We start from the raw sequence: 25,145 nt of genomic DNA, 5'->3' as shown, positions 1-25,145 counted from the left end.
CCTTTGCCCTCTTGACTTCTTGTTTTCTCCACCAAGTTCCAACTCCAACACAAAGACAGCTGAAGCTAGCTGGGTTCAAGTGGACCAGGCTCATGACCAGGGACTAATTATTGGTACTGTGATTGTTATAGACTCCCCAGGTCAGACACCTGACCACGATGAGTAACTATGGAGACTATGGCCCCAAGTTTCGCCATGATTTGCTCCTGATTTTTAGGAGCAACTGGTGTAGAACGGAGTATCTTAGAAATCGGAATTCTCGCCATTTAGTTTGCTCCAGTTCTAGTCAGTTGGAACAGTTTCACTTTGGAACAGAATTCTTTTTTCAAAAGGGGGCATGTCCGGCCACTTACGCCTGTTTTCAAAGTTTCGTCAGTGAAAACTTACTCCAAACTAACTTAGAATGGAGTAAGTGAAGATTTTTGTACGCTCGAAAAAACCTTGTCTACACTTTAGAAAATCAGGCGTAGGTTACAAATTAGGCGTGGGGAACAAGGTGGGGGGAGGGGGGGGGGAAGGGAAGTAATTAAATTCTACAATCAATCCTTGGTTATACTTATACAAATATTATACAAATAAATCAAACCTGAATAAAAATGTATAAGCAAAGAAAAGATTAAATAAACCATCTTCCTACCTGTGTGAAACAGCAGCACCATTCGAGCTGCTGTGCTTCAGGCAGGCCTTTCATGTTGGAGACAGGCAGGGGTGTGGCGTCAGTGTCTCGACGGCAGCAGTAGGCGGGAAGCAGCCTTCGAGCTGAGCTGCGATGCTTGAGGCAGGCCTTCATTCCCCGCGAAGATGCAGCATCCGGACGGACTTGAGGCCATTCGGCCATGGGATTGCAGCGGCGTCAGTGGCTGGCCGGGAGCCGAAGAATGAACACAGGACACATGCAGCTGATTTAAGATTCTTTAGGCCGTTCGGCCACGCTTATGGGGCGGCGTCAGTGGCTCGAAGGCAACCGAAGAATCAGGAGCGGAAGGATGGACGTGAGACCATTCGGCCATGAGATAGCAGCGGCGTCAGTGGCTGGCCGGGAGCCGAAGAAAGAACGCAGGACACACGCAGCTGATTAAGATTCTTTAGGCTGTTCGGCCACGCTTATGGGGCGGCGTCAGTGGGTCCAAGAAACAAATCTTCACTTTTTCTGCAGTCCTTTTAAAAATGGCCGAGTGCCAATGTTTGTTTGAGACTGCGCATGCGCGCACGCTCCAACGCGCACGCGCAGGGTTGCCAGCACCACGAAGGCTAATTTAAATTGTACCCGCCCCCTGCTACTTAGAAAATCAGCGCGAGTGTTAGGCTCCGCCCCCTGCTGCGAAGAGCGCGCTGCGCCAAGCAGACATCGAGCTCCAAGGAGCTCGAGAATATCGGACTCTTTTTTTTTTTAAGCGCAGTTTTCGGCGCGAAAAACAGGCGCCCAGCTCGGAGGTGCGCCGTTTTCGCCGCGGGACGAAACTTGAGGCCAGTGTCTGAAGCCTCAAAAAGGGATATGATACGGCACTAGAAAAATCCAAATTCTTTTCTTCGCAGATGGAGATTTTGCTTCATCAGAAAGAACAGGTTTAAACAAACAATCCCTTGTTAGAAGTTAACATATGCAGCAATAAAACTGACTGGCAAAAACGTATATAGGAAATAATACAATGAGATAACATCAAGGTTTACTTAGAAGTGGGGACACTCCATCTGAGCACCTTGCTGGGGAGGTGTTCTGCAGGTTTGGTGTCAACTTGCTTTTTTTCTTCTACCAGGCTTTTGGGGCCACTCCAGCCCATACAGCTCAGTTCCCTTTCTACCCGTCTATCTCATACCTTGATCTAGTCACACACTGTCGTGTCTCATTTGTCGCTCACTTCTTTGGTTGCTCCCATTATTGCTTCGTATTGTAACATGTGAATATCACTTCTGACACTTAATCATCTCCTGTTTTCCACTTTACAGTCATTCTAGGCCTGTAATTTCCTACGTATTTACGCCCAGAAATACGTGTAAGCAAATCAAATAATCAGCCTAAAAGATTGCAGAATTTTGGGCGCGAGTTACAGTCCACAAGTACAAAAGGCCCAAACCTCCATGATCTTTTATGATCATCTATTGATCCCTCCCTCCTGAATGCATCACCATCCAAAATACCATCCTCCAAGTAACAGAGCCACATACACGAGTTTCCTGCAATTATGCTTGCTCAGATATTATCTTCCTCGATTTTCAACTGCAGCAGGAAACAAAGTAATTTTTCTGGTGTTTTATTGTAATTTTTTGTTCATTTAAAAAAAATTGTTCGCACTGAGACTTGCACTGTATTTCCAGTTTCTTTGAATGCATTTTTGGATCATAAAAAAATTGAAAATTCCCAATTGCAGGTTCTTAATCATGCTGTCCCTGATGTGCATGAATGATGGTTAAAGGAATTGAATCTTTCATTTTCATATTTAAAGCAGAAATGTATGATGAGAGTTTTCCTTGGGCCGAGATTGTTTATGTTGATTTTCCGTCAATAGTAATAAAAGTTGCCGCATTATTGATGATCTTCCACCAGACTTTGCAAGCGCATGTAGTAAACATTTATGAAATCCGTTAAGTATAAGCAGGGTTAGCTATCGTGACTCCCTGAATTCAATATTCAATTACTGAAAATTGGACATGATGGCCACTTTCTCTGGATAGTTATTTTACTTTAGGCTGTTCTCTGCACAAACATAAATCCATTCAGTGGGACTGCTTCTCCATGCAGAGCTATAAAACATCTCATGACAATATTGCAGCCAGTGTATTATAAAGAAAGACAGAGCCATGAGATAATGCTCATTCACACCAACACTGAAGGGGATTTTAGAAATCTGTGCTCCCGGCAGTGACCTTAGCCTGCTGGGAAATGCACATCAAATATTCCGGCTGAGGTCAGATAGTCCTCTCAGATATCACTGCCCTTGAAAATCTCCATACCCTAACTCCCAATGAGTTCTCCCAGCAGGCTAAACTCCATGCCGGGACTGCACATTAGTAAAATCTATCGGAGTAGGCTCGAGGGGTTGAATGTCATATGGAACATGGAAACAGCAGATGGCCAATCACTGCTCAAAAATCATTCACAGTCTTCCCTTTCAATATCTACATCAACAATATGAACTGCCACCCATTCTGGGAAACTGCTGTCCATACTACAAACGCACTTGTGTTATCCTAGGCTCTTCATGTGCCCAAGGGTCAGCAGTTGGAATATGAGGGACAGATTTATTAGTGTAAACTTAGCTCCTTGAAACCAAACTAAAACAGTGACTCTATAAAAGTGTCTTTCAAGTTATAAATATTAGAATAGAAAAGTTTAAATTGTGTTCGGAGAAAATATGTCATTGTGCGCCTTATGCTTAGGACTGGACGCAATTACATACAATTTATTTCAGCATCCCTTCCACAGCAGCAGGAAGGCATTTACATTGTAAACAAAATGGTGGAGCGGGCAACAATGACCCAGAGAATAGAAATAGTATACATGGTCATGTACACAAAGGTAAGCTTCAATCCGAAGGATGCAAGCTGGAATAGATGGGAGTGAGTATGTACAAACTTGATTGTGCTAGCTACAACCTTGCAATAAACCGTGTTTTTTTTTACATAAAGCTTGAACTATGATTATGCCCTTCAATAAAGGCTTGGTCTTGGGAAAGAAAGGTGCTAAATGCCCCAATATTAACCTTGGTTATTTGCATAATCCTCTGGGCCAAATCAGACATAGGAGGGCAATAGAGCCATTACAACCTGCTTTACTATGTAACCATTCGGGGGGTAGGGTCAAAAATGTCATACAAATCAAACGGAAATAGGCAAGAGACTTATTTGAGAGAAATGGTAAATAGAGCAAAGCAGCAATAAAGGAAACATTTTTATACATGGTTCATGGTTGAACTCAAACCGTTTTAAGGCTTTGGCGTTTCAAAAGAAAGGAGCTGCCAAAATCTGCTCACAGATACTTCCGTTGCTGAACTGTTTGGAATTCTAATCCACATCCCACTTGAAAAAAAAAGTACTTCGGAACATTTTTATTGTAATGAAACCAGTTAATTACCACAAGCTGCAAAAATCATTTAACAAACTCATTGACTGCCTGGAGTTTTATTTTGAAAAATCAGTCATATCGTTTGGGTGCAAGAGTTAAGTGGGACATCAGCGCAGACATTCAAACATCAACTTCCTCCAATAAACTTTAATCTGCTCAACGCTCGATTTCAGAGAGCAAGTGACAGAGCAATGGAACACATCCTGATGACTCCACCTCCATATTGTCATTCTGTATCTGGAGCAGATCTCATTATCCAAATGTGAAATTTCAACAGCAAAACTACACCCACCTCTGACAGCTCAATACACAGAGGATGCATCACAAATTGGACATCCGCATACCCTTGGATGCTTTCATTCTCTCTCAGCTTGGAATATGATATGGCTGGAGCAATTCTTTAATTGAGAAATTACCATTGATAAAGTAAAGAAAGAACAGACTTGCATTTATATAGTGCTTTAGGATGTCCAAAGTACTTTACAGACCATGAAATACTTTTAAAGTGTTATGAAGGCAAATGTAACAGCCAATTTGCATACAGCAAGATGTCAAAATTAGCAATGAGATAAAGGACCAGATAATCTGTTTGTGATGTTGGTTGAGGGGTATAAACATTGGGCAAGAGAACTTCTTTACTCTTCTACCCATAGTGCTATGGGATTTTGTTACATCCACCCGAGCGCACAGGCTTGGTTTAACTTCTCATCCGAAAGATGGCACCTCCGACAGTACAGCAGTCCCTCGAAACTACACTGAAATGTTAGCCTAGATTACGTGCTCAAGTGTCGGGAATGGGGCTTGAACCCACGACCTCTGACTCAGGAACGAGTACAGAAGTAATACAAGGAGATATTTAACACATGGACTTTCTCTCATGTTTAAAGTATATGCACTTATCTCTTTAGATAATTACATTTTGTATCAGACTAAATAACGTGTTTGTGATTACCCAAAGCTTCTGAATCCCTAGTAAATCTGCTTTCAGCACGTGCTTGAGACCCCACTTCCAAAATCTCCCTTGGGTTGGAAGGAGACCTCGCCACAATAGAATTCCTTAGCTGCCCTGTAATCAGACTAACTGCTCACATAATCTCATAATCCGGGGAATTCTGGAAAAAATTAAACATACAAAGATCCTAGCATGCAAATAAGGAAATCCGATAATCAAAGCAGTCTAGCAGATTATATGTATTGGTAAATTGTAGCAATGTTGAAATTTTCAGACATTACAGGGTATGTAAAACAAATAGACACGTTGCTCCACTGGGACATGTCCAAACACCACCAAACCTGCAATTTTCAACAAATGACACCTATGCAGCAGCAGCACTCCTGAGATAATGAGCAGCATCAATCTCAACCAGGAAGAATGATTGCATTTACTATTTAGCAAAATGTCACAATTTCAGAATTTTTTTGCAATGATTGTCAAGGGCACATAGGGAATCCAACAAATAGAAACCAGTGTGTAGGGTACAGGAAAATTCTCATCCTCACCAGGAACACAGGGGTCAAACATTATAATCTTGAACTGTATTTCACCACCTCAGCACATTTGTCAGAACAATAAAGTCTCCTAATCTGAGGAAGGACATTCTTGCTATTGAGAGAGTGCAGCGAAGGTTTACCAGGCTGATTCCCAGGATGGCAGGACTGACATATGAAGAAAGACTGGTGGACTAGGCTTATATTCACTGGAATTTAGATAAATGAGGGGGGGGTCTCACAGAAACATATAAAATTCTGACAGGACTGGACAGGTTAGATGCAGGAAGAATGTTCCCGATGTTAGGAAAGTCCAGAACCAGGGGTCACAGTCTAAGGATAAGGGGTAAGCCATATGGGACTAAGATGAGGAGAAACTTCTTCACTCAGAGAATTGTGAACCTGTGGAATTCTCTACCACAGAAAGTTGTTGAGGCCAGTTCGTTAGATATATTCAAAAGGGAGTTAGATGTGGCCCTTACGGCTAAAGGGAGCAAGGGGTACGGAGAGAAAGCAGGAATGGGGTACTGAAGTTGCATGATCAGCCATGATCATATTGAATGGTGGTGCAGGCTCGAAGGACTGAATGGTCTACCCCTGCACCTATTTTCTATGTTTCTGTGTGTCTAGAAAGAAATGTATATAGTGCATTCCAAATCCTCAGAATTGCCCAAAACACTTCACAATCATTTCCCCACAAAACGTAATCAGATGAATTACCAGTCAATCTACTTGTTGGTCAGGACACTAGGAGAATTCCCCTACACTTGGTCGAATATTGTCAGGTAATCTTTTATATCCACTTGAACAGACAGATGGGGAGGGGTGCCTCAGACAGTGCATCATCCCGTTAGTACTACACTAGTGTCGGTCTAGATTTTGTGCTCAAGTTTCTGGAGTGGGGTTTGGACCCACGACCTCCCGACTCAGAGTGCTATCGCTGAGCCAAGCTGACACTTTATAAGCAGCTCACTGTTGAACAGTTGACATTTTGCATACTTCGTGGAAGTGTAAAAGGGGAAAAAACAAGGGGTAGTAAGCTCCTCCAACTTCCGAGTAGGTTAAGGCACAGCCTGGCAAGATACTGAGCCATACATATCAGAAGGTTCCAGATTTGATTTACACCCGAAAGTGGAAGGAGGGAGGGGGGGAAAAAAGGGATGGGGGGGGGGTTGAAGTGGTGAAATAATTAAAAATAAAACAGCCAAGCTTCATGCTCCTGACTGCTATCCAGTGACTCCAACTGGATTAATGCACACGTATGGACAGACATTGGACAAGAACATGCACATGCTTGGAAAGTCAAGTTAACGCAAGTATTAAAATCGTCTGAAATTTTTGAATTTCGTCATAGTGAATGGGAATCCCTGAATAACAAGTAGACCTTTCAAGGTTTCTTTTCTCCCTGTTGTACGTGAATCTTGCCAAAGAGCAAACATTTTAAAAGCAGCAACATGCTGGAAACCACAATCTGCATGAGACACAAGTACAGGATTGGGCTCAGCTGTGATCTCTTCTCCTCCTGTCCCTCTCTCTTCCCGCCCCCCCCCCCCCCCCTCACCAGTGTGAAATAGGCTGCCTACACTGGTTATCTAGGCTCTGATGAATAATCGCCTTGGACAAGTTAGCAGAACTGTACCCCAGCACAGCAGCACTCCGTGCCTTCAGGAGAGACGGGGAGAAAAACATATTAGTAAACAAACAATATCTTGCCAATCAGCTCGTAATTGAGCAACGCTTCTAGAATTCTGTGAAATGTTTATTTTATTCTTCTCCCCTTCCTATTGTCAGCTGTGGCTCAGTGGGTAGCACACAGTCGGAAGGATGTGGGTTCATGTCCCACTCCAGGAACTTGAGCATATAAATCTAGGCGGACACTCCAGTGCAGTGCTGAGGGAGTGCTACACTGTCGGAGGCCATCTTTCGGATGAGACATTAAACCAAGGCTTCGTCTGCCCTTTCAGGTGAGCATAAAAGATCCCATGGCACTATTTTGAAGAAGAGCAGGGGAGTTATCCCCAGTGTCCTGACCAATATTTATCCCTCAATCAACATAGCAGAAACTGATTATCTGGTCATTATCACATTGCTGTTTGTGGGAGTTTGCCGTGTGCAAGTTGGCTGCCACATTTCCCACATTACAACAGTGACTGCACTCCAAAAACACTTCATTGGCTGTAAAGAGCTTTGTGGTCATGAAAGGCGCTATTATAAATCCAAGTCTTACTTTCTTTATTTTCCTCTCTCCACGGGTTAACCACCTCCCCAAACGGTTTGGAAACATCCAGCAATTCTGCTCTTTAGCTGGAGTTAAAGTCAGGGTGACTGTCTCTTCCCGTAAGGTTGTGCTTCGTCTCAGCTCAGTGCTGCTCCAGTGGTGAAGTCGAGATTGAAAATTTAGACTGGTGGAGCAATCGGGGAGTGGGTGTGGGGAAGAGAAGAGAAGCAGTGGCGGAGTAGAGAGGGTGCGGGAATTAGCTGCAGGCCTGCAACCCAGCAATCTGTGACACAGCTCTAATTAGAGTGTCGATGTACCGTGCCATCACTGTGCTACACTTCAAGAATTCAGAAACACTGAGACAACAGAAATCTGTGTACAAATAAACAGTGCAACCACTTATCCCACAGGAGCAGTTAGTGTAGCACTGCAAATATAGCTGAATAGCCAAAACCTGCAAAGAATCTGCCACATCCACATAGTGGACTCAATACCATCCCTCCCAAAAAAAGAACATGTAGTCCCAGTTTTGATAAGCAAGCAGGATTTCCTTCCAATCTAAAACCCTCCATATTATTTCATAGTAAGGGAGAAAAGCACAATGAGCATTTACTGCCACTTTCAAACCACAAGTCGCTTCAGGAAGACTGACAGAACAGGAAGAGGTTTAAAAAAGAAAACAAGAGTTCTCAATCTTGCTGCTCCCGCTGGATGTGCACTTGTGTGACATCAGATTGGGAACGGGATTAGGCTCAGCTGTGACGTCCTCCGTGGTCCAATAGTGCATCAGTGTTCACTGTCTGGGCTCTCCTAGATAGTGGCCGCAAACACGAGGTAGTGTATAGTACACATTTGCATCTGTGGAAACCTACTCCAGTTAATGCTTTGAGGGGAAAGGAGAAAGACTGGTGAGAAAAGCTGACAAAAAAATAAACATTGTTGCTTCTGGGACAAAGCTGTGGCACTGGGTTTTAGAACAGTGCAATGGATGAGGAACAATGGATGAGGATCAAAGAGGGTCTCAACCTTCCCCACTTTAGTCTCTTCTTTTTACAGGTTAGGTCCAAGATATTTTAAAGGTGCTTTTATCTTGCATTAAATCATGCTATAGCTGGGTCACATGCAGTTGATGGCAGCATCAAGGCTTGCTAAGACCAGTGGCTATGATTTTTGGCCCAAGTAAACTTGGCAAATTCACCATTACATAGTATTTACAGAACGGAAATCAACAGGTTAATACAGGTGTTTATGCTCCACACAAGCCTCCTCCCACCCTTCTTCAGCTAACCTCATCAACACATCTTTCTATTCCTTTCTCCCTCATGTGTTTATCTAGCTTCCCCTTAAATGTATTAATTGCTGGTCGCCTCAACTGCTCCCTGTGGCAGTGAGTCCGATATTCTAACCACTCTCTGGGTAAAGAAGTTTCTCCTGAATTGCCTACTGGATTTATTGGGGACTATCTTATATTTCTGGCCCTTGGTCAAAGGAATGGCAAACCAATTGAACAAGTACTTCAGTTCTGTCTTCACAAAGGAAGACACAAATAACCTTCCGGATGTACTAGGGGACCGAGGGTCTAGTGAGAAGGAGGAACTGAAGAATATCCTTATTAGGCGAGAAATTGTGTTAGGGAAATTGACGGGATTGAAGGCCGAAAAATCTCTAGAGCCTGATAGTCTACATCCCAGAGTACTTAAGGAAGTGACCCTAGAAATATTGGATGCATTGGTGATAATTTTCCAGCAAACTATCGACTCTGGATCAGTTCTTATGGAGTGGAGGGTGGCTAATGTAACACCACTTTTTTAAAAAAGGAGGGAAAGAGAAAACGGGTAATTATAGACCGGTTAGCCTGACATCAGTAGTGGGGAAAATGTTGGAATCAATTATTAAACATGAAATAGCAGCGCATTTGGAAAACAGTGATTGGATTGGTCCAAGTCAGCATGGATTTATGAAAGGGAAATCATGCTTGACAAATCTTCTGGAATTTTTTGAGGATGTAACTAGCAGAGTGGACAAGGGAGAACCAGTGGATGTGGTGTATTTGGACTTTCAAAAGGCTTTTGACAAGGTCCCACACAAAAGATTGGTGTGCAAAATCAAAGCACATGGTATTGGGGGTAATGTACTGACATGGATAGAGAACTGGTTGGCAGACAGGGAAGCAGAGAGTCGGGATAAACGGGTCCTTTTCAGAATGGCAGGCAGTGATTAGTGGAGTGCCGCAGGGCTCAGTGCTGAGACCCCAGCTCTTTACAATAAATATTAATGATTTAGATGATGGAATTGAGTGTAATATCTCCAAGTTTGCAGATGACACTAAACTGGGTGGCGGTGTGAGCTGTGAGAAGGACGCTAAGAGGCTGCAGGGTGACTTGGACAGGTTAGGCGAGTGGGCAAATACATGGCAGATGCAGTATAATGTGGATAAATGTGAGGTTATCCATTTTGGGGTCAAAAAAACGAAGGCAGATTATCTGAATGGCGGCAGATTAGGAAAAGGGGAGGTGCAACGAGACCTGGGTGTCATGGTTTATCAGTCACTGAAAGTGGGCATGCAGGTACAGCAGGCGGTGAAGAAGGCAAATGGTATGTTGGCCTTCATAGCTAGGGGATTTGAGTATAGGAGCAGGGAGGTCTTACTGCAGTTGTACAGGACCTTGGTGAGGCCTCACCTGGAATATTGTGTTCAGTTTTGGTCTCCTAATCTAAGGAAGGACGTTCTTGCTATTGAGGGAGTGCAGCGAAGGTTCACCAGACTGATTCCAGGGATGGCTGGACTGTCATATGAGGAGAGACTGGATCAACTGGGCCTGTATTCACTGGAGTTTAGAAGGATGAGAGGGATCTCATAGAAATGTATAAGATTCTGACGGGACTGGACAGGTTAGATGCAGGAAGAATGTTCCTGATGTTGGGGAAGTCCAGAACCAGGGGACACAGTCTTAGGATAAGGGGTAAGCTATTTAGGACTGAGTTGAGGAGAAACTTCTTCACTCAGAGTTGTTAGCCTATGGAATTTTCTGCCGCAGAGAGTTGTTGATGCCAGTTCATTGGATATATTCAAGAGGGAGTTAGATATGGCCCTTATGGCTAAGGGGATCAAGGGGTATGGAGAGAAAGCAGGAAAGGGATACTGAGGGAATGATCAGCCATGATCGTATTGAATGGCGTTGCAGGCTCGAAGGGCCGAATGGCCTACTCCTGCACCTATTTTCTATGTCTATGTTTCTATCAGTTTCACGACAAGAAAACTCCACCCATTCACCTAGGCCAGTGGCTGCAAATCCTGACCATCAGCCGTCGTCATACTTTGTATTGGTAGCAGGAAGCACAACAGCATAATAAAGCCAGCTTAGAACTGCAGCATCAGCTGAGAACAAACGCCAGCACTACTCGATGCATTTCCAGAATTTACCTCAATGAGCTCTCATCTTGTACAAGTCATGAGTCAGACTGTGACAAATCTGCTCATCTAGGGTGGCAGGGTGGAGTGAGAATAAATTACTTCCTTTTGGAAGAAACTTCCTTTTCTTTTTCAAGTTGTGTATTTTTTGGATCATCATCATCATAGGCAGTCCCTCAGAGTTGAGGATGACTTGCTTCCATTCAAAGTGAGTTCTCAGGAGACTGAGGAGTCCAATGTGGGACCTACAGTCTCTGTCACAGGTGGGGCAGACAGCAGTTGAAGGAAAGGGTGGTTGGGGAGCCTGGGTTGACGCACGCTCTTTCCGCTATCCACACTTGGGCCCCAAGTTTCCACATGATTTGCTCCTGATTTTTAGGAGCAACTGGTGGAGAACGGAGTATCTTAGAAATCGGAATTCTCCACATTTAAGTTTTCTGCAGTTCTAGTCAGGTAGAACAGTTTCACTTTGGAACAGAATTTTTTCTTCAAAAGGGGGCGTGTCCGGCCACTGACGCCGGATTTGAAAGTTTCCACAGTGAAAACGTACTCCAAACTAAATTAGAATGGAGCAAGTGAAGATTTTTGTAGGCTTGAAAAAACCTTGTCTACACATTAAAAAATCAGGCGCAGGTTACAAATTAGGCCTCGGGAACGAGGTGGGGGGGGGGAGGGGGGGGGGAAGGGAAGTCATTACATTCTACAATAAATCCTTAGTTATACTTATACAAATATTATACAAATAAATCCAACCTGAATAAACATTTATAAGCAAAGAAAAGATTAAATAAACCATGTTCCTACCTGTGTGAAAGTGCTTCAGGCAGGCCTTTCAGGCAGCGGTTTGCCGTCGGGACCGACCGACGGCAGGGGGAGGCAGGGAGCCTCATTACTTGAGGCAGCCGTTTCCCGTCAGGCCCGACGGACGGCAGGGGGAGAAAGCTGCAAGAAGCCTCAGTGCTGATCATGGAAGGGCAATGTGGTTTTATTAAAAAATGTTAAATATTGAACAGCTACAAAGAATTTGAATAGTCTCAAACAAGTGCATGTGTCCTGTTTATCACAGTCTATCTTTAATTACAGAATGCACTCCCTCACCCTCACACACAGAAATATCAAGAAAATTAAAATACAAGCCTTTGCAAGGGTTCAATAAACAAATTTTCACTTTTTCTGCAGCACTTTTTAAAATGGCCGAGTGCCAATGTTTCCTTCAGACTGCGTGAACGCTCCAACGCGCACGCGCAGGGTTGCCGGCACGAAAAAAATCATTTAAATTGTACCCGCCCCCTCCTACTTACAAAATCGGCGCGAGTGGTAGGCTCCGCCCCCTGGGCGCCGCGCCAAGCAGACATCGAGCTGCAAAGCGCTCGAGAATAGCGCGTTTTTTTTCAGGCGCCGTTTTCGGCGCAAACAACGGGCGCCCAGCTCGGAGGGGCACCTGTTTTGCCGCGTGTGGAAATTTGGGGCCTTGGTTTCTGCTTGTCCGCGGCGATGGGACTCGAGGTGCTCAGCACCCTCCCGGATAATCTTCCTCCACTTTAGGCGGTCTTGGGCCAGGGATTCCCAGGAGTCGGTGAGGATGTTGCACTTTGTCAAGGAGGCTTTGAAGGTGACCTTGAAGCATTTCCTCTGCCCATCTGGGATTCGCCCGCCGTGTTGAAGCTCTGCGTAGAGCGCTTGCTTTGGGAGTTTCGTGTCAGGCATGCGGACGATGTGGCCCACCCAACGGAGTTGATTGAGCGCGGTCAATACTTCGATGCTGGGGATGTTGGCCTGAGCAAGAACATTGACATTGGTGTATCTGTCCTGCCAATGGATTTGCAGGATCCTACGGAGGCAGCGTTGGTGGTACTTCTCCAGCGTTTTGAGGTGTCTGCTGTATAATGAGTTCAAAAATGCACTGAAATTTCAGCTCTGGCTCATTTTTTCCTCCAGGCAATTAATGTGGGCAAAGTGGCTACTGGATTGGCATATCTCAAAATATAGTTCAAAGACTTTTTTTGTGAGGTATTTCATGTTCATCAAGAGTGGAACACTTTTCCTTTTGGGCACCCAGTGTCAGCAACAAGTGCTCTCAGGCAAGATGTAGCAGGGCCAGATCCTTCTGCTTGGCCTTGCACCCTCCTGCAAACAGGACCATTCTTTCTATTTCTCACAGCAGCCATTTTATACCCCCGAGTAAGATGGAGTGTACAGCATCAAAGTATTCATGGTTTTGTGTTGGACTGAGACTGCCACAATTATTTTTACACAGGATACCTGCAGCCAGTAGACTGGGTTGGATTTGAACTCAAGACTCCAGACACAAATGGCCAAACCTCTAGGACAGAACATACATCAAGTGCCACACGCCAATTGAGAATGAGCACCCGACGCACCGAGAATAAATATTGAGGAACTTCGTTTTCTGTATACTTGGAGTTGACATCCGTACAGTGACATCAAACTGCTCCCAAATCCTTTTGCTTCGAGTGCAAAGAAATGTATTCGCATGCACTGACTGAACTGCAATAGGGGATCTCGCCAATGAAAGTGGATGATTGAAGAGGATTTGCTTACTAGAACATGGTTATAACAGCCCATTGTAGTGCAGAATGAATTCAAGTGGTGTTAATGTTGAGAAAATAAGAACATAAGAGAGAGAGAAGCAGGAGTAGGCCATACGGTCCCTCACGCCTGCTCTGCCATTCAATAAGGTCAGGGCTGATCATCGACCTCAACTCCACTTTCCAGCGCGATCGCCATATCCCTTGAATCCCCTAGACTCCAAAAATCTATCTCTCTCAGCCTTGAATATATTCAGAGACTCAGCATCCACAGACCTCTGGGGCAGAAAATTTCAAAGATTCACAACCCTCTGAGTAAAGAAATTCCTCCTCATCTGTGTCTTAAATGGCGTACCCCTTATCCTGAGTCTGTGACCCCTAATTCTAGACACTCCAGCCAGGGGAAACAAGCTCTCAACATCTACCCTGTCAATCCCCCTTCAGAATCTTGTATATTTCAATGAGATCACCTCTTATTCTTGTAAACTCCAGAGACTATATAGGCCCATTCTACACAATCTCTCATCCCAGGAATCAATCGAGTGAACCTCCGTTGCACCACCTCCAAGGCAAGTATATCCTTCCTTCGATAAGGAGACCAAAACTGTGCACAGTACTCCGGGTATGGTCTCACCAAGGCCCTGTACAATTGGAGCAAGACTTCCTTACTCTTATACATAAAAATATAAGAAATAGGAGCAGGAGTAGGCCATTTGGCCCCTCGAGCCTGCTCCACCATTCAATAAAATCATTGCTGATCTGATCCTGGCCTCAACTCCACTTCCCCACCCGTTCCCCATAGCCCTTGACTCCCTTTTCTTTCAAAAATCTGTCTATCTCCACCTTAAATATATTCAATGACCTAGCCTCCGCAGCTCCCTGGGGTAGAGAATTCCAAAGCTTCACGACCCTCAGAAGAAATTCCTCCTCATTTCTGTCTTAAATGGGCGACCCCTTATTCTGAAACTATGCCCCCCTAGTTCGAGATTCCCCCATGAGAAGAAATATCCTCGCTGCATCTACCCTGTCAAGCCCACTCAGAATCATCTTATACTCCAACCCCCTTGCAATAAAGGACAACGTGCCATTTGCCTTCCTTACTGCTTGCTGTACCTGCATGCTAGCGTTGTGTGTTTCTTACAGGGGAATACTCTCACTTAAAAATGGAGAGATGTTTACAATATCCCATTGTCATGCTGGTTGAATCCAACTGGTGTTAAGGCTCATTCTACACGAAGGAAAATAGTCTCGCTTTAAAACGCCAAGCTCATTCAAACTAGCTCAATCCAGCTGGAGTCTTCTCTCCTTCCGATAGCTGTGAGCCAAAGCTGAACACGCAGTGCCAGTGCAAGGTTTCTTTATCACTCGGAAGCACATGCTGCCATCTCCTAATACCTAAAGCTGAACAGTTGATATCTACATCACTGGAGGAAAGCGAGCACGTCGCTAGTCAGATTTTCAGGAAACTAAGCATGCAACTAATAAGCTGTTGTTTCAGAATCTGAACCAGTCAAAATGTAGCATCACCTCCCCCCACATCACAATAGCTTGATACTTCTCTAAGTACTACCTCCCCCCATCCCCAGAAAAGAGAGGGGTGCAGCAATAATTCATCAGCAGAGATTATCACGTCAATATAGTGTTTAGGCCCCAGTACAGGAGATCTTCTGGATGGCACTTTCATTCCCCTCCAAAATTTAAATCCATCTCATCTGGTGTAGGACATATATAGGGGTGCCCATCATCAACAATCATATCTTCAATCCTACAAGCACAAGTTCAAACAGGTATGTTACCACAGTACAACTAACTGATCTTAATGCAACATTTAAAATCACAGGAGCCCAATGGTTGTTTAAAGTGGCCTGACCTTCCATTCAGGCAAGAAAATGAAAGGCGAAGAGGCGAGCATTCAAAACACGAGGTAGGTGTTTGCATTTTAATTGCGTTTAATCGGTCAGAATAAAGACTCCATTTTGTTTCTCTCCTCTTTCCCCTTCTCCCATGCATTGCTATGCAGGAGCATTTCTCTCCGCTCCCAACAGATTGCCTTGCCGTCACAGAGCAGCCAACTCAGCACTACAAGGGATGACGTAACACTGGCAGCCAGCAGACCAATTGCAGCTCGCTGGCCCCCAGCAGCTGAAACATCAATTCGTGTTTCTCCCAACAGGGACTGAGGACAGTAAACTAGCTTAAATCACCAACACATTTGGCTACTTGAAAGAATCGGCCACCACATCACATACACTCAGCACAGACCAAGATAGTATGAGAGCTACAGGGTCTGAACTGACAACCTCTTCCGTAGTTTATATATGCATCTAAAAATCTTCCACTGAATCAATGCAATGTTGCTGGAAGCATTTATCATTAACCCCTAGAGGGGAAGAGAGTGGGGCAGGGGGGTGGGGCGGGGGGGGGGGGGGGGGAAGAGGCGGGGGTTGTAAATACATACAAGAGCACTGCATCACACCAATGTACTGCTCATTACGACATGCGTCAGCAATACATTCACGTTCAGAGTGAAGGACAAAGGGATGAGAGCGCAGCCTGTGTGGCAGCCTGCAACACTGTCAAAGAGAGGAGCGCGAAAGAGAGAAAAAGAAAGAAAATGCTCCGGAGGACAGAGGTTTCTGTTGCAGCTGTTGCAGTCACTGGCCAACAAAGACCTTATTAACAGGACAAAAGGCTAAAAGAAAAACTGCCACAACTCACTACCTCAAAACAAAAAAGGATACCACAAGAAATACAGAGGGAAGAGAAGAGGGTCTTTCTTTCCTTCTGTTGTGATGCTGATTCTGCCAAAATAAAAAAAAAAGGCTCATCACTGAAGATTTCCATTTCATCAGCGAGAGAAAGAGAGCGCTCTCCAGCAATCTTTTTCTCCTCCAATTGCTTCCCCCCCTCCCCTTGGAGCAATCAACGGATTATTGCTAACTGTGCGGGAGGCAGCCTGCAGCTGCTGCGTCTACTGGTGGAGAACTGGCTAGTTAAGCTGCTGACTGCAATGTGCGGCTCGTAGCTGTTTTTAAATCAGCCGACCCTGGCAGAGAGGAAGAGTGTGAGACTGATTAGAGAGTGTGGGCACAGCAAGAAAGAGACTGACAACAGCAGCAGAGGGGTCGGAAAAAACAACAAAAAAACCCTCTACACAAAGCAGACTGCCTGGTTTCTACTACAGCGATGGAGCTCGCTCGACAGCTTTCTCAACTCCGAGGACAAACACCACGACAGTTGATGGCGCTACTCTCTGGGGTAGAGAGGATGCATGCACCTGCGTAGCCAATTGGGCCTCACCTCTGCCGGTCCTTTCTACTGCTTTGGATTTACTAGGAGCCATTTTGTGAATCCTTTATTTTTTATTAAGGAAGAGGAGGGGAAAATAGCACTAGTATCTAGTACATGAAAACGTGGGACTGCACTCTTGTAGAGGTAGGTGTGACAGGCCGTCCTCATTGCATCTCTCTCCTCTCTCTTCCCCCCACCCCACTCCCTCCCCCTTTCACTGTCGATCGCTAAAGGCACTGGTAGCCTGCTGTGCCGGGGTAGAGCCGATTTTCAAATCAGTGCCGATCCCAGACTATGGTGAATTATGAATGTGCCACATCATGAATCTCTTGTGGCAGGTAACTGTGCATCACACCTGGAATGCTGCCCTGGTTCTTCTCGTCTACCTCACGGTACGGATGTGGAGTATGTGCGAAGCGTCAAACAGAGAACAGAGTTGTCCAGTTATCTGCTCCTGCAGTAATCACTTCAGCAAAGTCGTCTGCACTCGCCGTGGACTCAAAGAAGTCCCTCAAGGGATCCCTTCTAATACCCGGTACCTCAACCTCATGGAGAACAACATCCAGTTTATCAAGGCAGACACCTTCCGACACCTATACCACATGGAGGTCTTGCAGCTCGGCCGGAATTCCATCCGGCAAATAGAGGTTGGTGCATTTAATGGACTGACTAGCCTTAACACACTGGAGTTGTTTGAGAACAGACTGACTGTGATACCAAGTGGCGCATTCGAGTCCTTTTCAAAACTGCGTGAATTGTGGCTCAGGAACAACCCCATTGAAAGCATTCCATCATACGCTTTTAACAGGGTGCCATCACTGCTGCGTTTGGACCTGGGGGAACTTAGAAAACTAGAGTACATCTTGGATGGTGCTTTTGAGGGCTTAATTAACTTAAAATACCTTAACCTAGGAATGTGTAACCTGAGGGATATGCCAAATCTCACACCGCTGGTAAGGTTGGAGGAGTTGGAAATGTCTAGCAACCACTTCCCTGCAATTAAACCGGGATCATTTCAGGGGCTAAAATCATTAAAAAAGCTGTGGCTTATGAACTCGCAAGTCAATCTGATTGAGCGGAATGCCTTTGATGACCTCACTGCACTGGTGGAACTAAATCTGGCCCATAATAACCTCACTTCGCTGCCACATGATCTGTTTGCACCTCTGAGGTACCTTGTGGAGTTGCACCTACACCACAACCCGTGGAATTGCGACTGCGATATCCTCTGGCTCACCTGGTGGCTGCGGGAGTACATACCCACAAACTCGACTTGCTGCGGCCGGTGCCACTCCCCACCTCACATGAGGGGGAAATACTTGACCGAAGTAGACCAGGGCACTTTCCAGTGCTCGCGGCCAGTTATACTGGAGCCACCACAAAACCTAAACATCTCTGAAGGGAGAACGGCCAAACTGAAATGTCGAACGTCCTCCATGTCATCTGTTCGGTGGCTGTTGCCCAACAGCACGGTATTGAGTCACGGCTCAACACATCCCCGTATATCTGTATTTAACAATGGAACCCTATACTTCTTGCACGTTTTAATAACAGATGCTGGTACCTACAAATGTATGGTCACCAATGTGGCAGGGAATGCCGATGCATCAGCCTTCCTGAGAGTTAGCATGGCGGAGATCAACACGTCAAATTACACCTACTTTTCCACAGTCACCGTGGAAACGACACCCGACACCGTCAGGACTAAAGTACCGCCGTTTCTATCAACACCGCCCACTTACAAGCCAGCGTTCATCTCCACTCCCACGGTGCTGCTGCAGAGCACGAGGAGTCCAAAAACAGTGGTGGTGGTCCCCACATTGGCCGCCACGGACATGACCCGCACCAGCCTGGACGAAGTCATGAAAACCACGAAAATCATTATCGGCTGTTTCGTGGCAGTGACGCTGCTGGCAGCCGCCATGCTCATAGTGTTTTACAAACTCCGCAAGCGGCACCAACAACGGAGCACGGTGGCGGCAGCCAGGACTATAGAGATCATTAACGTGGATGAGGACATCACGCCATCAGAAGGGGCCGTCGTAGTGCCCTCGGTCCACGACCACATGAACTATAACACGTACAAACCAGCACATGGGGCTCACTGGACAGAGAACAGCCTGGGTAACTCGCTCCACACTACAATACCCGAGCCCTTTATTATACAGACACATACCAAGGAGAAAGTTCAGGAGACTCAGATCTGACTTCTGTACATATATATATATAATATAATATATATTATATATATATAAAATGCAATAGATTGCACAAGTTGTCAGAATTTTGTAAAAAGTGCAAAACCCAGACTGTTTTCTTGTATATGCTTATATCAAAGCAACCATGGCTGATTAAAAAAAGTGATTATATATATATAAAAAAAATAAACTATTTTCTAACCTGTAACTTATGTTTAAGAAGAGACAAAGCTGTTCAAGATGCTTTCATGACTTTGGAAAAAAAATGGGGCCGAACCAGTTTAAAAAGGGCATTCTGTAATTTTTAAAGCCAGTGCTATGAGGATGCAGTAAAACATATTTATATGGAAATTCTTTCTAAGCCCAGTATCAGACTTTACAGGTTTATCTTGTAAAAGCACCAATTTGTACTGTGCCAAAATGTTAAAAAAAGGCAATAAAAAAGGGATTTTTTTTTTGAGAAGAGTTGATTTAATTTATAAATGGAAGAAAAATCGCCAGACAACCTTTTCATCTGAGTGAAACCAGCGAGGGTTCGTTCCACTACAAGACAATATTTTATGTTTATATAAAACACACTTTTCTGCATGCAGTGATACTGTGAATTCTATAAAATGGTGGAAGTGCGGATGAGTCTGTTAATTACTGTAAAACACAGTCTTGCTTTGAGATGCAAAATTATAATCGTCTGTGTGTGTATGCGTGTGTTGTGTATGTGTGTGTATTTTTGGGGAAGGGGAAAGAGAGGAGATCGGGAAGGAGCAGTACTTGATCTGAAAAGGTAATATAGAACTTCCTTGGAAATCGTTGCTGGCATAGGATTCTGAAAATATCTGCAGCAAACCCAAAATAGGGGAGAAAGGACGGGGGGGGGGGGGGGGGAAGGGAAGAATCAGGGCGCATTATGAAGCAGTAACCCTTTCACAACTTCTGCACCAAGAATAGAATGCGTTTGTCAAGGCTAGAGTGATTTATAAAACATTGCGTAATGTTGGCTGTTTCTCAAACCCTGCATTCTAATCTTCAGCATTAGAAGTACTTTGCTTTATTGTTGGCAGAGTCCAGCTGCAGTGTGTCGACTGAAGGCTGTGAAGGACATTCAGCATCAAAAGGGTTAACTGACAGTATATTAAATTCTTCTTTTGATCTTCTGCCATTGCTAGTGATTTATTTTAAAATATGATTCAATGCCTCGGGTACCAGGAAATGGGGGGGGGGGGGGGGAAGGGGGGAACCCTGCCGTTTTTCTTTTTGTCATTTCAAATATGAAATCTACAAAAGAAAATCATGGTTAGCAATTCTGCATGACAAGATTTGGACTTAAAACTGGGGTCCGCACCAATGGTTTAAATGGTGTATCCCTCAGCACAAGTCGACATTGGAAAAAGAAACTGAAAACTCCACTGTTTGCTCCAATTGCTGTAATGTATGAATACCAATCTTGTTCTTGTAAAAGTTATTTGAATTTTACTGCCGTAATCCATCTGCTGACTGTGCTGCTTCTCACCCAGCATTAGCATGCATAGACCACTGGCTGGCTAATTTAGAATTTTCTAAATGTCGTCTGAATGGATTGAAACGGAATTGCAGTTTCATAAACCTGGAAGTGGCCAGGGCAGTGGACCTGCATCAAAAGAAATAAATGCACCATGTTAAACTATTAAATTAGGTCCTCAAGAACAATGTTGATTAAGCAATGCTTGGTCCTGCATTGTAAACATGAACGTGCCATTGTGTTTTATGCTGAGACCGGGAGGTGGGGTACTGAGAGCTGATGCACCAAGCACTCTAATCAGCTCAAGGTCTGTTACTCCAACATAGCACACACTAGAACATTCATCCCTAACATAAGCAGCTGATAGCTGTTCTAGCGTTTAAGCAATGCTGGCCTTTACTGTGTATTAATACCCATTGCTGTTTTTAATTTACAATGGATTATCAATCACGTTGCCACATCTGATCAATGATGACATTCAGGGAAGAATGAATGAAAGTATGCGTTTGAAAAGAATGCATAAAGAACAGACATCTATATATTTGCCCGTGTGCCCCCATCACCCTGGCAACCTTCAAATACTCTCCAGGAATAAACTACCCATTGCACAGTAGTTTTCTTCTTTTTTTTGTGGGGGGGGGGGGGGGGAGGTGAGTGGAAATAGAAACAGACAAAACAGTGAAAGAACAGTAGAAATATAGCACACCAGAGTGAGACTAAGAGCAGTTGAGATGTACTTAGTGTGTTAAGACTTTGGCTTCTTAATTTTAGAATGCTAAAAACAGTACTTTTTGCCTATGCAACAGGCTTCGCTGCAATGCCACATTCAACAACTTACATTTAAATAGGAAAAATGTCTCACGGTGCTTCTTAGAAGTATAATCAGGGACAAAAAAAATTGAAGGGTGACGAAAGGCTTCGTCAAAGACCTAGGTATTAAAGGATGGCCTTAAAGGAGGAGAGAAAGCAGGAATGGGGTACTGAAGTTGCATGTTCAGCCATGAACTCATTGAATGGCGGTGCAGGCTAGAAGGGCCGAATAGCCTACTCCTGCACCTATTTTCTATGTTTCTATGTGGAGAACCGGACAGATTTAGGGAGGGAATCCCAGAATTTAGGGCCTAGGCTGCTGAAGGAATTACTGCTAATGGTGGGGTAAAGAGTAGGAAAATGTGAGAGAGGTCAGGGTTGGAGGAATGCAAAAGTTCTGAGGGTGTAGAGCTGCAGGAGGTTACACAGATGGGGTGGGTGGGGTCCAGGCTGTGACGTTATTTGAAGACATGGATGAGAATTTTACATTGGAGGTGCTGGGGACCAGGAGTCAATGTAGGTCAGCAAGCACAGGGGTAAATGGGTACCAGTTATAGGTTACATAGATCCCACAAGAGCAATTAAAATCTCATCTCAAATGCTGGGTTGAATATTTTAAGTGAGGGTTTATAAAATAGCAACACATTGTAATTGTTAACCGAATATTGTGTGCTTTCAATCTCAATTATTCCTTAATGGAAACAAAAGTAATCCCCAAAATATATATTAATGATTAGGTGCAGTATTCTACCTCAATCTTTTGACAGTCTCCACTACAACCTGCTTCAGAATGTCCAATTCTAATCTTAGCTTGGAAAGGATATAGAGAGGACACAAAGAAAAAGAAGATTGATAGATAAGAACCTCTCTCTGCCCTTGTCAATTTGTTTTTGTGTTCAAAAGATTCAACGACAAACACCATTAACGTACATTGAAAGCAACTCCCGAGGAAATTCAGCACCAGTTTTTCTCGTGAGTTTGTGTGTGTTTTTTTTTTTAAAATGAATGTTTGTCAAATTTTATTCAGATCTTCATAATACATACAACAGACGTTTTGATGTTCGAATCAATGGATTTCTACAGAAAAGCTCCTGAACAATTAGGACACTTCAAAACAATTACAACCCACTGAAGTATGTGCAATGCACACTAATGAAATTGGACTTAACCTTCAACAAATGATACCCTGGAGTTTTTTTTGTGGGGGGTTTCCTCCCCTCTCCTTTTGAATCAAAACTGGATCCACTTACAAAATTTGGATACTGAAAATGATTTTCTTTTAAAAATGGCTTGAAGTAGACTGCACGTCCTACTGCTGTTCCAGCCTTGCCAGCACTGGACTTGCTGCAGCATCACGTCCTGCCAGACCAGACACAGGAAGCCATTTGCTGGGCTTTTTATTTCACTGACTCTTTCTTAGGTCCAGGGGTTTGTACAGATCTACCCGATGTTCAGTTGCAGAGAATCTACAGCGACTTGTCATTTAATTTGTTATCCGCCCACATAATTTTTATTTTACTTCATTTAAGGAAAATAAAAATACATTTGCCGACTTCCCCCTCCAAGGATTTTGAAATGGGATTCTAAAATTTATTTGTGCTGATAATCTGCTCAAATGTGTATTGTTTGTAATGCTTTTTTTATTGCCAACTTGTCTGGTTGTTATCAGATAAAAATACCATACTCTGGCTTACAGATTGGTGCTGATGTACAGTCGTTTTAACACAATTTACATTGATGCAGTAGGTGCCGGCATAATTATGTACATAGATTTAATGCTATATCGTTCAGCTGTAGGTTGGCTGTATTTTGAGGGTGGGAAGGGAAGGAGACAAAAAGGGATGGGAGAAAAGGAAGAATATTTCTGTACTGCCCAAAGCGGGAGGTAGTGTACTTCCGTTTTCCTTTTCATATCAATCTCTTTCTCTGCAGAAGTGTGTGGTGAAGTTGATTGAAGGGAGGATTTAAGTTCTCAAGGAAGATTTTCCTAACTGTGCCGTGAGCTAGGCTTAGTAAATTCAGGTAGCAAAAAATTGCATTCATTAACAGTTCCGTGAAGAAACTTTAACCCTTTTATAGCAAAGTTTAGAAACTCAATGTTTTAAACTTATACTATAAGTAATAACATCTCCATCAAATATTGTTCATACTTTATTCATGTGATGTCTTCTCTCAGTGAATGAAAGTAAACAACTTGACACCATAAACAGAACTAATGTGCAATGCACAAGTCAATATTTTATATCTGGTATAGTCTCCATTTCTTACCTGGTACAGACTATAAGAGGTGATGAGGGATATGATCTATATTCTTTTCATGCTGTTCACTGTAAGTCATGAGTGACCAGGATGATCAGCTATCTCGGACATAATTCATCCCCCCATGCCTCTTCATAAATTCACGTTGATTCTGTTGAGACCACTTTCTATTCTCCACACTAGAGGTGAAATAACTTTAAGTGTGTGATTTTAATAGGATCTTCATAGCCAGGGTTCAACTCTCCAATATTGGGGCTAAGCAGTGCGTTATCTGAGCGTTACCATATATTTATCATATAACACCACAGGAATAGTCTCGATATAAACTCTTCACCCACTTTCCCCTGCAACCCATAGTTTAAAAGCACTGTCTGTTGTGGTATTCTCATATAGACCAGAGGATTGGAAGTTCCATTCCCAATCTCGTTCCGGTTAACTAAATCCAGGCAGGGCAGCAATTCAGACTCTACATTTGGCAGCAGGGCTCTTGGATGAAGTAGGTATGTGGCCAGGTTTTTTTTTTTGGGGCGGGGGCGGATGGGGAGGAAAGAGAAGAGGGGGGACAAAGCCATGTCTCACATTCCCAATCACTTGCATGTGTGTGTAATGGATCAGGCTCAACTGTGATGCCCTCCACAGCAAACAGTCTGCTGACACTTACCGTTTGAAATCACAACTGAAGAGTCGATATTTGGCAGAGGTACCAGAGAGTGCTGTGCCCAATAAACCATACCCCAGAAAGGAGTGAATGCCTTCAGAAGAGGAGGAAATTGGCATGAGTGGGTGCTATATCAGTGACAAAGGAAGGAAAGATAGAGCAGAAAAATATTCGTATGATCCACCAGATTTAGAAAATATATATAAAAAAATAAAGAGATAGTTCAACTGATTTTTACGGCAAGAGCAAAGTTTGAGCACTTCGAAACCCCAAGGCTTGTAATTTACAAATGCAGGTTCATTCTTTCCTTTTCCCGAGTACCCTACATAATATATTCAGGGCTTCATTTTATATGCAGCGACATCTTCAAATGTCATTTCGCTATTAAGCTGCAGGGAGACAGGCAAGTTTGCAAGGTAGCGATGCGGTGATATAGAACCATTATTACTAATCACCATGTCAAGTTTGAAGGTAAAGTACACCGTATGACTGGTATGGAAGATCAAGAATTTCTTTGACCTTTGTTGGTACTGTACCAATATGTACACTTTAATCCTATGTTTCCCACCCCCGACCCGGTCATAAATACCAGAATCATTAATCTGTCAAAATGAAGCAAGCCTGTTGCAACTACTAATGCTGAAAAGTTCAATTCTCAAGAGTATACCATTAAGCTGCAGTTATAACAATAACCTTCCAACAAG

At 43.8% G+C, this 25,145-nt stretch overlaps 2 protein-coding genes across 2 annotated transcripts in view; one reads left to right on the top strand and one right to left on the bottom strand.

The window, feature by feature from the left end:
- The window catches only part of snd1 (staphylococcal nuclease and tudor domain containing 1), a 1,067,139-nt gene that overhangs the window by 436,987 nt on the left and 605,007 nt on the right, over window positions 1-25,145 (bottom strand). The gene's annotated exons all lie outside the window — the stretch shown is intronic.
- On the top strand, window positions 17,330-19,265 carry LOC139277964 (leucine-rich repeat-containing protein 4-like). Its single transcript, XM_070896601.1, has one exon. It carries the CDS (start codon window positions 17,330-17,332, stop codon window positions 19,226-19,228), a length of 1,899 nt encoding a protein of 632 aa, XP_070752702.1. The 3' UTR covers window positions 19,229-19,265.

The sequence above is a fragment of the Pristiophorus japonicus genome, chromosome 13 (assembly GCF_044704955.1).
Source record: "Pristiophorus japonicus isolate sPriJap1 chromosome 13, sPriJap1.hap1, whole genome shotgun sequence".
NCBI classification, from domain to species: domain Eukaryota; kingdom Metazoa; phylum Chordata; class Chondrichthyes; family Pristiophoridae; genus Pristiophorus; species Pristiophorus japonicus.
The sequence above is the reverse complement of the archived record's forward strand: the minus strand, read 5'-3'. Positions and strand labels throughout refer to the sequence as shown.

Excerpts from the sequence above, each read along its gene's own strand:
- LOC139277964 (XM_070896601.1), top strand. The coding sequence starts at position 17,330 with ATGTGCCACATCATGAATCTCTTGTGGCAGGTAACTGTGCATCACACC.